The sequence below is a fragment of the Phalaenopsis equestris genome, unplaced genomic scaffold (assembly GCF_001263595.1).
Source record: "Phalaenopsis equestris unplaced genomic scaffold, ASM126359v1 Scaffold000002, whole genome shotgun sequence".
Taxonomy (NCBI): domain Eukaryota; kingdom Viridiplantae; phylum Streptophyta; class Magnoliopsida; order Asparagales; family Orchidaceae; genus Phalaenopsis; species Phalaenopsis equestris.
Window position 1 is genome coordinate 78906649 of NW_018164444.1, and position 15336 is coordinate 78921984.

A 15336-nucleotide genomic window follows, 5' to 3' on the forward strand; every position below is an offset into this window, starting at 1 on the left:
CAACTTAATATAAACCCTATTTAATTCTATATATTAAATAGGGGAACTTGTCGGCAAATATAATGGTTTCGCAGACCAAAAGAATGTCATATATTCCTTAGTTTATTTGATCGAGCCTCATCCTCAAGTCTTGTGTTTATCCTTCGGGATAGATACATGATTCGAGGTACAACGCTATTTCATTTAAACTATGAAAAATATGGGGTCAGTTTGATTTCATATTTTTCTAAAACTAAATATATATGTAAATTAAAACGTCCTTCCGAAGCGGGCGACGGGATTTCGATTACGGTGACCGACAACTTCTTACAGTCAACTCCTCCAACCAAAAGAAGCGCCGACAAAACTTTTATATGTATTATGGGCGACAATCATCCAATTACAATATATACTGATCAGGACCAGACAATGGAAAAAAGCCATAGAACAAATTTTGCCAAATACAAGACATAGATTATGCAGTGACACATATACAAGAAATTACCTACAATGGTTCACTGCGGGATAGAGAATAAAATAGTCGCTAATCTTTTTTATAACTATATGAGCAAATGCGAGTCTGAAGAGGAATTTGATAATACATGAGAGATGATGATTAAGACTGATAATTTACAGAATAATGTTTGTTTAGATGAGATGTACAACATCAGAGATCAGTGGGTTACAACTTTTAATAATGAGGTATTTGGAATGTGAATTTTATCCATCCAGAGAAGTGAATCAACGAATAATATTTTTCATGGTGTCGCTAAGCCCGCAAGTTCTATTACTGATTGTTTTTTGGGCCTTGAACAAGTTGTGAGAACATGGAGGCGTAACGAGAATGACGAAGATTGCAAGTGCGATCAATATGTGATTACTCTAGTTGGTAAAAGCAACCTTATATTGAGGTAGAAATTTGTATTTTACTCAATGAAGCTCTATAATATGTTTGAGGCAGAGTTTATTCATTGATCATGTGGTCTTCAATTACATGCCTCTGTAAACAATGAAATTGAATTTTTTATTAATAATTTGGATGATCACACGACAAACATAACTTGGGTGATAATTTTTTATTCTTTCAGTTTGGAAGTTCAATGTTGCTGCAGAAAATTCGAAATGATAGGAATATTATGTGCACACTCTCTACGAGTACTAAATTTTCTACACATTAAGAAGATCCTAGATAAATATCTTCTATTGAGATGGTCCGCAAATGTAAAAAGAGATGTGTATAACATTGATGCATACAAGCATTTCCCACAGTAACAAATGTGGAATGATGATAAAGGTGACATAATATTCAAAACACACATGCAAAAAATATCATATCTAATTACTAATATAGCCAAGGGAAATGCAGATGGTGAGCAGTGCATTAAGGATTCAATGAAAAAATTATCATTGGATATTGATGATATAATAGGTGGAAGAGGTTCAAAGTCACAAAAATAAGCTAAAAAAACAAAAATATAGTGAATAATGAATCAAATCCGATTGATCCCGCCAAAATGCGACCTAAAGAAATATCCAATTCCAGACTAAAAGGTTACTGGGAGAGAAAGAAAAGAGCAAAATGCATTTTTTGCTTAAAAAAATAGATTTTGGGACGTTTTATCCAATAACAAGTTTCTTACCCATAACCAATTCAACAGGTAAACCGATAGAAGTTTCAACCAGTCAAGAACCCGATGCTGTAAAGTCTGATCCAAACATGTCATCACTGCCTGCTTTTCTAACACAGGTCGATATACAATGGAAAAAGATAATAACCATTTGTTAATTGTGTTATGTTGTGTATGTTATTATAATATTTTTGGATCTTTCAAATGCAGAGTTTCTTTCCTCCACGGTACAATGAGTTCTACATTGTAATGATGACAAATTCAATACATGATCAGTAAGTAATTTGATATGTTCTTTAATTGCAAGGTTTTTATTTAACAGGATTTACAAATATGTTATTTTATTTTTTCACACAGGATCTAATCAGGAAGTAAGCAACATTACTGAAGCATTTGTTGTAGCCAAAGTGATTTGTATTGAGGAATTTGTTGCGTGGATGAAGAATTTTATTTAGGTATTATTTTTGTGTAATTTTTTTGAGGAGGATGTATCGAGGCATTTATGTTGAGGCATTTGTAAACAGTAATCTGTAATTGAGATGTTTGTAAGGCATTTGTCTTTATGACAACAATATTGAGAAATTTCTAATTCTGAAGAAACATTTATATTTCTGCTTTGTTTATGTATTGAGGCATTTGCATTTATGATTCACAGGGAACAAGATTTTACAAGGCTGAATAAGATACAAGTAATTTACGGCTGGATAAGTTAAAGGGCTTCAAAATTTTACAGCTTAATGAGAAAAATTGTTCAAGTTAATAAGTGTTAAGCTTACTTCCAGAGAATATGTCAATGGTTCTGTCACAATGATTTAACTCAATGCTTTAGTAACAACATAATGTAGTTGGGTCTAAGCAGAATGCTGACAGCAGAATGGAGTTGGTTTTAACTTACTTCCAATTCTGCACAACAGATTTACACATTGACAGCAAATATAAATCAGAATTTATGCACAACAGATTTTCTAATCAAAATGTCATGGCGACTAATCAAATGCCTCAATATCTCACGGCATGATCACAAAATATAAAATTTCTAAAACCATTTCTCTTTGTATTAATGAATATGCTTAACAATTTATTACAAACAACATCATAATATCTACTTTCATGTACAACCCGAGCTGAATGAGGAAACAAAATGCATATACAATCAACACAATATCCACAATCACATATAACCCCCCTGCATATACAATCAACACAATATCCACAATCACATACAACCCCCCACACACCAAATGTTTGACCCTCTCTAAAGTCTTCCAGCAAGCTTACATTAGTTCCGAAAATCAAGATAAATAAACTAGCTGCAACACTCTTGGATCTTCAATTCCGAGTAACAATCTGCACAAAGGACAATAAATTAAACATTAAACCTCATTACAAAGTTGAACGAGGTGAACAATAGTAAATTCCAAGCAAACCCAACAATAAGGAGGACTGAGACGATGCAGTGAACAAGCAATCTGTCACAAGTGCATAAAAATTTTTAGAAACTATAGGGTATATTTATAAATCTCATAAAAGGCACATATAAAGGTTACATACCAATTATGTTCAATCCAATTTTAAAATCTCAGTAAAAAAATTGTATAAGCTACAATAAATATTGTCCTTTCAAACCTACTGTGATTTTGACAAAACAAATTTGCAAATGTCGTATACAATTTATGTTTTAAAGAATGGCATCAATTCCTGTCAATCCATTTTCTCCACCTAATTTACTTTCTCTTTTTGAGCTAGTGTCTCAATATATTTACAGACATAAACACTGCAATGATAACTTTTACTTTGCATTAGAATTCCTCTGGTCATTATAACTGGCCACTTATTCAAATTATCCTCGAAAGCTTCACTGGTATCCTTTAAAAAACGTTTAATCTGTATATTTAAAGTTGAGTCAATAAATAAATGTTTCAATATTTATATTTACAATGTGACAATAGTTAATACTTACAATGCTTTGGGTGATGACCAAATACATTCTATTGCATAAGGAGTCATAAACTCTCCATTTCCCCTCAGTTAGTGTCCCAACAAGAAGTATCCAATGTTGATTATTTATTACAGGTATCAGTATTAATTCTGTCTTCTGGATAACATCCTTTGTAATATGTGCGACGAAGGGTTTAAAGTTACCTTGTCTATACAACTACATCAAGAAGAACAAAGGAACATTCAAAATATGGTCATATAAGGTCTGTATAAATGCAAACAATCATTCGTCATCGCAAAGAGAAGGCAAAGAGAAGACAACTGCAAAGAGAAGACAACTGCTTGGATACTCTAAAATTACTTGAAGGAAAAAGTAAATTAGTCCATAAAAATTTTATTAATAATTCTATAAAAAGATCAGACGACTGTCCTGACCCAAAATTGATAAGTTAGGTTTTCATTTATCTCGCATCAATGCTATAGGACGGAGCTTTATTCCTGCATGCGGGTGACTCTCTATTGGGCATGCCTATCAGGAGGGCAACTTGGTCAGCATCAAATTCGAGCTCTTTCCCACCAAGCTGAAATGTGATTCGATCAATATTCCAACAGTTAATTATATGCATTTTCAAAATATGATCCTGAGGTTATGGAGGGACTTCAAAAAATTGAACCAAGCTCATGTTTTCCAACTTATTCCATGTGTGCTTGTCGATAGTTGGTCGGACCTTATCCAAAGTTTCTCGTACTGCAAATGGACGACATCTGCAGTTCATTAATTTTGCACTAAAAAACCTACAATTAATTTTAATGTATGTTAAACCATGTAAATAATAATCAAAGTAAAAATCTCCTACAAAATCAAACTTATTTAATAAAACAATTCATTATACCCTAAACCCTAATTTCAAAACCACTTTTCAAAAGCTCAAGCTTAAAATTCAACATTCAGAATTGTCTCCTAAAAGCACAAAACTTTAAACAAAGCAAAGTCTCAAAATACTTAGAAACGGCTTTGGGCTTGTTAATGGATTCAGTGCCCTCCGTCTTGGAGCCATCTAAATCCTTCTTCTTACGTCCACCCTTCACCATTTGCTTTGGCAGCTCGACCTCAAGCTTCTTGTCATCTTCCACGTCCGACATCTCCGTCTCGTCAAACTGCGCTACATTCTTCTCTTCCAACAAAGCCGTACTCTTGACGATGTCCTTTATTTTAATCCAAATGTGAAACCCTAAACAATACCTCAACGTTCGAGAGGGATGCAAACCATGGGCGTGAACGAAAAGGTCAACAAACCCTAAAAAATTCTTACTGTCTAAATTTTTACCATAGGTATTTGAGCAGTACGCGTTAAACAAATGTTACATTCGCTACCGAGGTTGCCGCCAAGTTACGTGAACGGTACGTTTCCTCAGCCGATTACCGCAAAGTTACATTCTCTCTGTACAGGACTGTCGAGGTTCAATCGTCTTGAGGTTACAGGTTACACCACTCTTACAGCTCCGTTATTAGAGAGGATAAAACTACTGGGTTGCACGACGCTTACGGATCAATTATAACTCATTTATAACCGAGCGGGCTGGGTAGACGGGTCACACAGGTAGTATTTGAAATATTAGCGGTGAGACCGACAACGCTTGTGTGTCAAGTTATCATTGGAATATGTCTTAAGTACAGTACGCAAATTTTTTCCAGGACTAGGATAGTGGCCCCGTAAAAACCATTTTCTGCAGACCCATAACTCAAGCATCCCTTTGAGGTAACCCTGGAAAAAATATTATATCAGAACTCACTCCGCACATATAGTAACGTGCGAAGTCCAATGAAATTATATCGTGGAGTTGATCGGCCCGATAACATAAGGAATATTCCCACCGCATTATTTTATATTATTCAAATATTATTATATATTATTCAGTTATTATTATATAAATATTTCCAGTGTAATAATACAGTAACAAATAATATCGTTCGGTAAGCTGCCGTCTCCGGACAATTCCCGAAATCCAGACCCGCGGCAGAACCCGTCGTCTTTCTCCCACTTCCACTCCTATCCGAAACGCTACAGGGAAGTCCGGACTGACGCTTGCAGGCGAAGGCATATACGGGTATTTCTTCGTCTATCTCTAAGATTCGCGCGTTTTTTAATTTCTGCTAAGTTCCTTGAATCCCGCCGAACCACCGGACTATAGTAAATTCGGGATTGAGCCGAAGTGGAGGAGGTAAGGCGGGACGAAGATTCAGTAGGATTTAAAATGTGCATTCCAGCCGTTTGTTAGGGTTTACGTTAAGTCCTGCGTAAATCCCGACGAAATCCGGCTGCCAAACAGCCTCCAATTCTCCTCACTTCGCTCGATGGCTTAGTGGCTTGCCCCCTTTCTCTCTTTGGAGGAAGACTCCGAATTGAATAATTTTTACACGGCACTTCAGCACGCAAAATAAATATTTTTATTTTTTTAAAAAAAAATTTAGGTGGGGCCCACCGAAATGCATCGAGACCGTAGATCAGGTGATTTACGGTCCGAATCGGATGTCCTATCCGGAATACACAAAATAAAATGGGGCATTCACATACATACCGCCCAATTCTTATTTATTTGCATTTGTATCGGTCAAAAATTGTTTTTACATTAATACCACCCGAATGTATAACATCACACAAAAAAATGCACTATTTTAAATTTTATATAGGGAGATGTAAATTTTCATTAAAAAATATATAGGGGCATTTACATACATACCACCCAATTCCTATGTATTTATATATATTTAACACCGAAAGTTAAATTTTATATTCACACCACCCAAATCTTTGATATCACATAAAAAAATCACCATTTTAGCTTTAAAAAAGTGGAACACCTTTTCATGCACAAGAAAGGTGGCATGTATACAAAATTTAAAGTTTCTTTGTTAGATATGTAAATGCATATAAATTAAGTGATATTGTATCATGTATGCAAAACTTTCTTTGATGTATAGATAAGGTGTCATATGCGTAAAAATTGAATTTTTGGTTTTAGATATGTAAATACATAATAATTGAGTAATATGCATGCAAATCTTCCTATAAAATTTTCTCTATTCCTCAATCCTACATTTTTTTTTTAATATGCTTTCAGTCTTTTTGTGATATTGGTATGTATAGGCTTGCGACATTTGCATGGCCTTAATGAAGCTTTTACCTTGCAATAATCTTTCAAAACCCTAAACATTGATGGGATGTGCCTATTTGCGGCTTGCTTTTGTCATTATGGCAGGGGCAAATATTTAAACTCCGCAGTTGTAGCTTATTCTTACCCTGTTTACCCGCAATATCTTGCTCAATATGCCCACTATAATTTTGCTAGAGTGATTTCAGGTGGGCTTTTATTATTTCTCCCTCTTTTTAGAGACTTTCTATTAATTTTTTTTGTGAACTTGTGATTGTCTGACTTAAATTGACGGTTCAGATTTTCTTAGTGTTTAGATTCTGCGACATAGGTAAATATATGGGATATGTTTGTGCTTTTGCACGGTTAATGAAACTCTATTATTGTATTAGTTTCTGTTGAGGCATTTTATTGATTTCAATATATTTATCATGAGAGGTTTGTGCCATGCTGCCCAGAAGATTGGCCTCGTAAAATTGGATACATTTAACGTAAAAGGTTTTGAATGGCCAACATGAGAATCTTTATTCCAACTCAGTTTTTGTTGCTGCCCCCCCCCCCCCCCCCCCCCTCTCTTTTTTTTTGCTTTGTTTTGCACCTAAGCTATTGATCTAAGATTCATGCCCATTTTTTGTATAGGTTAGGGCAGATAGAGAAGAATTTTCTGGGGTTAGTAGATTGGTGTTGGTCGTTTTTTCTTAAGTAACGTGTAGAGAATGTTAAGTTGCTTTTTTGTTCAAGTCTTGATTACAGATTTTGCCCTCAAAAGTTGGCTTGATAGGCATAAATATCCTTAGGAGGAGAGCATATCTTCTAGTTTGTTTAGTGTTGTCGGATTTATGCCCTCAAAATTGGCTTGATAGACAGAAATAGCTTTCAATTGGTGCCCACCTTAAGTTGAATTTTCACAATGTCAATTGGTTTCCACCTTAAGTTGAATTTTCACAATGTCAGTTGGTTTCCGCCTAAAATTGAATTTTTACAATGTCAACCGGCTTCCGCCTTAAGTTGAATTTTCACAATGCGGGGGTCTGCCGTTAGACATTCAACTAGTCTCTCTTTTATGCTTGTTTTTTATAGGCATCAAGCCACATATTTTTGTATAAAATGCTCTTTTTCTACTTGTTAATGTTTGGAATCGTCTTCTTTTAGTCATATTCAACTGCAACTATCATTGAACACTGCTCCTTGATGGTTTCCCGCAATTTTGTTTGGGCTTGGACAGTGTGCTTCTGCAAAATCGTCCCATTTTAACTCTATTTTTTTCTTCAGCAAAAATGTTAAATTGAACTTGAAAGTGAATGATTTGTGAGTGAGAGATTCTTATGCACTACATAATATCGAGGTCCTTAACATGAAGGCACTGATGGTGTAAATGTGAATCCTTTCTGCAGATTCTACACGGAATATTCTGTAGGCATGAAACGGAAGAAGGGAGCCAAAGGAAGTTCTAAAAAAGTAAAAAAGAATGATCTTCTCTTCATTAGTGATCCTAATTCACCTTCAATTTCTGTCGAAGGAGAAAATAATATGGGCCAAACTGGTGAAGGCCAAGGTAAATTTGAGCTGGAGGTGAAACAGCCCTCCTCTCTTCAAGATAAAATTGTTAAAATTTCAAATAGTGATCCTGATATTGGAAGCTTTAAATCAACAATGAAAGTTGGGCATAGCCGTGTCAAAGTTAAACTCAAAGCCTCTAAATTATTAGACGATCATAAACGTTCTTCAGATGTGATAATGCCAAGCGTACATACACCCAGCGATACAGATAAAAGCAACTCACAGTTTGTGACGGAGATGAATGAAATGACTTTTGATAAGATGGATGCTACTTGTTCTGAAGGTCAGACTTTAGAAAAAGGAAATGTGGTTCCAGAAAACTTGAATAGAAAAACAGGAAGCATCAAAATAAAATCTTCGAGGGGTTCTGGGCTTTCAGGTGATTTCAAGAAAGAAAATATTGTCAATAGGCAGTTGAAGCTTTAAAATTGTGGTAGCATCTCATAATTAAAATTTTGCAGATTTTTCTCTGAAACAAATGGAGTCAAAGGCTCCTCATAATGATTCTTGTTATAATACAAAGGATCTAAGTTCTGCATTAACCGTATGTTGGTTCATAATTTGTTCTTTATTTTGCTGTCTCTGGACTTCTTAATGCATTATTGGTTTTCTTTTCAATTTTGGTTTCAGGTGATTAGGAAAGTTATGAAAATGGATGCAGCTGGGCCTTTTAATGCCCCAGTTAACCCGGTTGCACTTGGGATTCCTGTAAGTGTAATGGTAATTTTATATATTTTATTTTTTATCCCCATTATGCTACAAAAAGTCAATATTGCTTTTATAGATGAAATGAAAGTAGCATTATATTACTTGAAGCTCTAAAATAAAGTGAAGATGCTAATTTAGATGGGATTTATTTAGGCTCTGTTTGGCGCAGCTGTAGCTGCGCTGCCTCAGAAAGCTGCTGCGGGGAATTTTGTTGTCTGTTTTGTGCAGCTGTGTGAAAACAGCTGCTCTGCAGCTGTTTCTGAAAAAATGATCATTCTGCCATTGTTTGGTAAAATTATTTAAAAGAAGACTATAACAGTGAAATTTTTGTAGCTCCATAAACAAAATTTATTCATTTTGTTGTCTGTTTTGTGCAGCTGTGTGAAAACAAGTGCAGAACAGCTGTTTCGGGCAGTTGTTTATGAAAAAATGATCATTTTGCCATTGTTTGGTAAAATTATTTAAAAGAAGACTGTAACAGTGAAATTTTTGTAGCTCTATAAATAAAATTTATTCTGTAATAACTTATTGAAACTTCAGAGTGTTAAATATGTAACAAATGTAATTGTTAGACAATTAATTAATTATTGTTATGTAATAAATTTATGAGATTGATTAATATATTTTATCGTGTTAATAAATAAATCTAATATGGAGATAAAACATCAAAAAGTTATCAAAATTGCCACACACTTGGAACAATAAAACCTTAAATCTCATCAAACAAATCAAAAGTTAACTGAAAAATAAAAGCTACTCTAAACAATGACAGTATATCACGCAAGATCCTTAAATTCCATCTAATCCAAACCAATCTTCAAAAGAAAGGAAATTAAAGGATGATATCACAGACATTGTTCCAATTGTAGGACCTAAAAACATTATAAATGCATCAATTTTTAAGGGAAACGAAACCTTCTATAGATCATTTTCAGTTTATTTTGAAACATACAATATAAATAGAAAATAAGTTAAATCCCTCGAAACACAATTGCCAGAATTCCTCACTTGTCTTTGGAAGCCTAGAACTAGTTCAAGCAATCTTCAGCTTATCAAGTTGTAAATCAAAATTAGAATCACAAATTAAGCCCGCTGAGGTAGAAGTTGGCATAAAGAATCACAAATAAAGACTCTAACCATAGCTAATTGCTAGACTTGTAGGATTATCATTTACTTTGCATCGCCTTGAACTAGTTCAAGCAATTTTCAGCTTATCAAGTTGTAAAATTTCTCAAATTCCATATATTACCTAACAAAAAAGACATCAATTACTATTCACCAATTAAATCTCATTCGGCCATCCCAAGTTTTTGACTAGATGCATGTACATATAAATCAGTCAAGTTTATAAATCTAATACAAAATTAGTATATATTTTGAAATCTAATGCGTGTTTCTAATAAACATATCACAAACTTAAAACTAAATGCACTTGCATCTTCACTAATTTCTAAAAAAAATGCATGCCAAGTTAACAAGTAAGTCCATGATTTGTTTGAATTTAATTGTAACAAAGTAAACTTTAGGATATAACTCGTTGACATCTGCCCTAATTGATAGAGTTTAGAGATATAAAACCGCAATAACTAGTGATATAAGAACAACAGAAGAAAAATCATAGATCACCTTAAATCTTCTTGTAAATAAAATCATTTGGGAAGACAGGTTCAAGAGAGTTGGCAACAATCAGCACATGCGAGATCTTTAAACTTTTCAAAGCTTCCTTGTTGCACGCCACCCCCACTGACCCCAGGAAGAGCCCCTGCACCGAAAAAGTGGAATCTATTATGCCCTTGTTGACGAAAACTCCGTGAAAAAAAAAATGAAAATAGAAATTAGATTCAAGTCAAGCTTACCTCCTTGATTTGACAGGGAACGTTGTCCTCCCGCACATACTTAGTTGCGCAAAAGGGCCCAGAGAAAAGTAGCGATTCTCTTCCGTTGTACATCATCCTGTGAAGACATCGTGGCAGCGAAGATTGTGATAAAGTATCTCCCCTTTCCGGCTATGGCAGGAAGCAGCCGGGCTGTCGTTGCGGTGCCGGAGTGGAGTCCAATCCCCTATCGCCTCACCTCGGCTACTATTGTTTGTTGCCGCTTCCCTGTCTGCAAACAAAGAGCGAAGCGAACGAAGGACGGCATCGCGAAGGAGATCATGAAGGAGGGGGCACCTGGGTAAAATGTTGAAGGAGCAAAGCGGGGCCGCGAGTTTAATCTCGCGGCCCGCGTTTCACTCAGATTCACGGCCGCAGCAAACGAAACACCGCGCCAAACGAGTCTTTTTTGCGGTCTCTCGCCGCATCTCGCAGAAAAAGTCTCGACAAACGGAGCCTTAGAGAAGGCCAATTAATATTTTGGAAGGATTTTCTGGTCCTGTAAAACATTTTTTTTATAGTTGTACGTATAAAGCTCAATTTTAGTTCAGAAGATTCTCAAGCTACCATGTTGGAGATGTTTTGTGAGCTTTAGGTCACTTCCAATGAGTTTTTGATCAACGTATAATTGCTTAGGCTCTTGTGGTCGTAAGAATTTAAATCAACTTAGTGAGCGAAAAGGGAAAATATGTAGGGGATTTAGAATCAATTAAATTGTACTAATGTTCCTCTAGTGTTATAAGATTGCAAGTACCATCTTTATAGGGATTCAGTGGCTGATTCCTAGTATTTCCAATGGATTATGGAAATAAAAAATCTAAGTAGTAGTTTTAATTTGCCTCTACGCCCGTCAGTTCATCATCTAATGTTCCGTTGTCACTTGACTTTGAGGACTTAGCTTGCCTTATTCTTTTACATTTTTTAACAGCCTGCCAATGATCCCAACCCTATTTGATGACTCTGTAATTACTATTGTCACCTATTCTTCTCATGTTAACTGTTGGTTTGACTCTCGAGAACTTGGAGGAGAATTAAAAAAAAATTCAAATTAACTAAGCTGAGAAATCTCTATGCTCTTTCCAATCCACTGCTGTCTCAATCAACTAGCGCTCTTTACTAGTTAATAGAAAAGCTCATTTATCATCTAAATCACTATTATACCCAAATAAGCTTCAATTGGTTACTTGACTGGGGAAAAAGAGACTAGGGAGCCTCCCAACAAGCATACTAATCATGAAACAATTAAATTGTTGAATTTCCTTTCCTAGTGTAATGTATTGTTTCTATTGGAATTTTAGAGGGATCTCCCGCAGCTCTCCCTCAAATGGCTTTAGAAACTAATCAAACTTAGTTCTATCAAAATAATTGCCATTATCTCTAATGTCAGTCTCTATGAATTTGCTTTTCAAATAACGTGATTTTTTGGAATAATGTTTTCTCTAGTGCATTGTATGGACCATGAAAAATTACTTGAAATCTTTTTTGCAAATAAATACGCATGGCATGATAAGTTAAATTTGGAAAGATAGGAAATAACACTTTTTAACTCAACCCATCTACGTTCATTCACCAACTATAAGGTTACCGCTTTGCTTGCTTGGACCACTACTTGATCCTCATTTAGTGCTACACTTCATTTCTATCATCCCAACAATATAGTTTTAGAACATGCTAAGTGCCACAGAGGAATTTTTTTAATTTTCTCCAACGTGCTTGGAGCCTTCATTGTGATTTTTTTGACTTGAATAAACTTGCAACCATACTCAAAATAACTTTGTGGGCCTTGATTGACTCCCAACAATATAGTTTTAGAACATGCTAAGTGCCAAAGAGGAATTTTTTTAATTTTCTCCAACTTGCTTGGAGCCTTCATTGTGATTTTTTTGACTCGAATAAACTTGCAACCATACTCAAAATAAATTTGTGGGCCTTGATTGACTGTAAAAACCAGATTTTTAGTAGGATAGTCTGCGAAATTAAAGAAATAGAAATTGAGTTGCCAAATATTAGCAAATTGAGAAGTTGAAAAATGCAAATTCTTGTATTTATCATTGAGTTGAATGAATGTAAATTTTCGACCGCCCTTTTTTGAACACCAAAGGAATTTTTTAGATGCATAAATCAAGAATTAAATAGTTTGATGAAGGCAATAGTACACATAGTTCTTACACCTTAGTTGCTGTTAATAAGATTAAAAATCTTTCTAAACAATGGAGGATGATGGTTTGTGACTAGATGCCAAGAAAACATTGGTGCTCATGTCGTCACTTTCTTCTAGAAACTTCTATTTGATCCATTTGTTGTTGAAATTGGCGACTATTCATTGCTTGATTGCTTTTTCAATTTGATATCTGAAGGGACAATGAAACATGACCCTACTCCTAAATAAATCTTACTCGTCTTTTTTAGCTGCACATTGACTCATTTCCAGGTCACTGTTGTAATATTTTTAGTGACAAAAGTTGTCACAAATAGTTCATGGGCATTCTTATGCCAAAACTGCACATCAACAATTACTTTTATGATTCATGAAGGTGCTAATCTAACCATTGCAGCATATTAAAGGCCTAATAACCCCTGCAACGTTACCAACAAAATTATATTGAAAGCTTTACGTCTTATTGGTTCTTTTTGATTTGGGATCAAATGAAGTGGATGATTAATTTGATCCTCTATATTCATGATCTCATTAGTTTGTGCGTTACATTATGAAGAGATAAAATGAACTACAATCTTACAAGTTTTGATGTTCAATCTCTTGATAAATATTGTCAATTTTGTTTATTCTTAGTTCACAATGTTGATATTAAAGATCAAGCCTTTAAGAGTCTATATGTGATGATAGATTGTCGTCCTAATGCCTGATGATCAAAATTGGGTGGCAATGAGTTTGAATTGTTAGATGGAGATTCAAAGACAATAGAGTAAGCATGGTTGGACCAAGAATTTTTTTCCGGCCATTAACCCTACATTAGTATGAATTTTGAATTAAATTTTCTTTTAAAATTAAGTTAATATTTTGAATTTCAAAATTAAGGTTTCCTTATTTTGTGAAGTTCTCTTATGATACAATAAGAACTATATTGAATTAATCTTTGTTGTATTTTGCTTATAAATAAGCATACTTTCTAAAAAAGGATGTATTCACATTTCTTTCCAATTCTTCTCCATTTTCTCCTCTTTCTCTCTTGCAAGTCACTGACCCGTACAGGGACAAATCAAAAACTAGATTTCCTCTCTGCACAATGCAAACCTTCTCCCAACACTCTGTCACCTACAACCACCCTAAGCCTGGCTGCTTAACACCAGTTACTTGTTGTTACTGATCTCCTTGTAAATAGATAACAACGGATTGTCGGGCTTTTTTTGGCAATTCAAAGTATAGTTTTGCCTGTCTTTGTTGTCATACAATGAAAAAATATATATTTAAGTATTAAAAATTATATTCAAGTATTTTATCAATTAGCATATTGTATATTGAGAAAGACTCTAAAGCAGAGATGAAAATTGTTATACAAAGAGGTAGAGATCTACAGTAAGAAAGAAACTTGAGGTTTATTTATTTATTTTTTAATTTCTGGATGATTAAACGAAGCGAGGATATCAAGGTATTGGAGGCTTGTTTCTTTCCTTGGACATTCATTGAAAGCATGATAAAAACCTTGAGAAAGAAATTGAAATGGCTTGGATTGAAATCCCAACACTGAATAGTGGCTAGATTGTTCAAACAACTGGCTACTATTATGGTGAGGATGAAGATGTGATATTTTGTGGCTTTACCAAATTCTAGTGATCAAAGTGTCTTATTCCCATCTGACATTGTTCTAACAATAAATATTCACCAACAAATGTTGTTGGTATTGGTGGAGATGATGAGGGTGAGGATGTGGTTGCTGCTAGTGAAAATGAGAGAGAGAGAAAGGCCATTTAAGTTGGAAAATAAGGTGAAAATATCCAATTATGATGAGGCAATCAATGTGAAGACATTGGACATGTAGGTTGACCAATTGAATAGTGGAAACTTATTTGACCTTACACGGGCATGTGGCATTTACGTGATTGAAATTTGGTTATTATGGTTTGGCATGGTGGATTGCTCTCTTGAAAGGAATTGGTCATCAACACTAAACCTAGGGAAAGTTTAGGCAGTTGAATCATTGGGAATTTTGTCCCATAGATTATGCTAAAGATAGGTATAAGAAGTTACACAATTTGAGGCAATGCTAAGGGCAACCCATGCAATATTACCTATTGTAGTTTAGACATCAGGTAGTTACTGGGTAAATTTTTGGGATGTACATATATTATTTAAGTAAACTTTAGGGCCTTACTCTCAAATTGCAAAGGAGCTGTGCTTGCTCTTGATCTCGGAAATTAGCTAGTTTAATTTGATGGCAATGATCATAAAATGAGTGAGTTAAGCGAGGAATGAGAAGACCCGAAGACTATTCAAATAAGGGTCAAACAGTGCTCCAAAAATAGAACGAAAGGGAAAG

The 15336-nt window shown here is 34.7% G+C and overlaps 1 protein-coding gene across 1 annotated transcript in view; it reads left to right on the plus strand.

Moving 5' to 3' along the window:
* Window positions 1–5526: 5526 nt before the first annotated feature.
* LOC110027396 (bromodomain-containing protein C631.02-like) overlaps window positions 5527–15336 on the plus strand; it is a 42951-nt gene continuing 33141 nt past the window's right edge. The window contains exons 1-4 of the mRNA XM_020728805.1: window positions 5527–5654; window positions 8093–8637; window positions 8720–8802; window positions 8889–8966. Of these exons, the coding sequence (XP_020584464.1) occupies window positions 8118–8637; window positions 8720–8802; window positions 8889–8966 (681 nt within the window). The 5' untranslated portion in view covers window positions 5527–5654; window positions 8093–8117. The remainder of the gene's footprint in view (window positions 5655–8092; window positions 8638–8719; window positions 8803–8888; window positions 8967–15336) is intronic.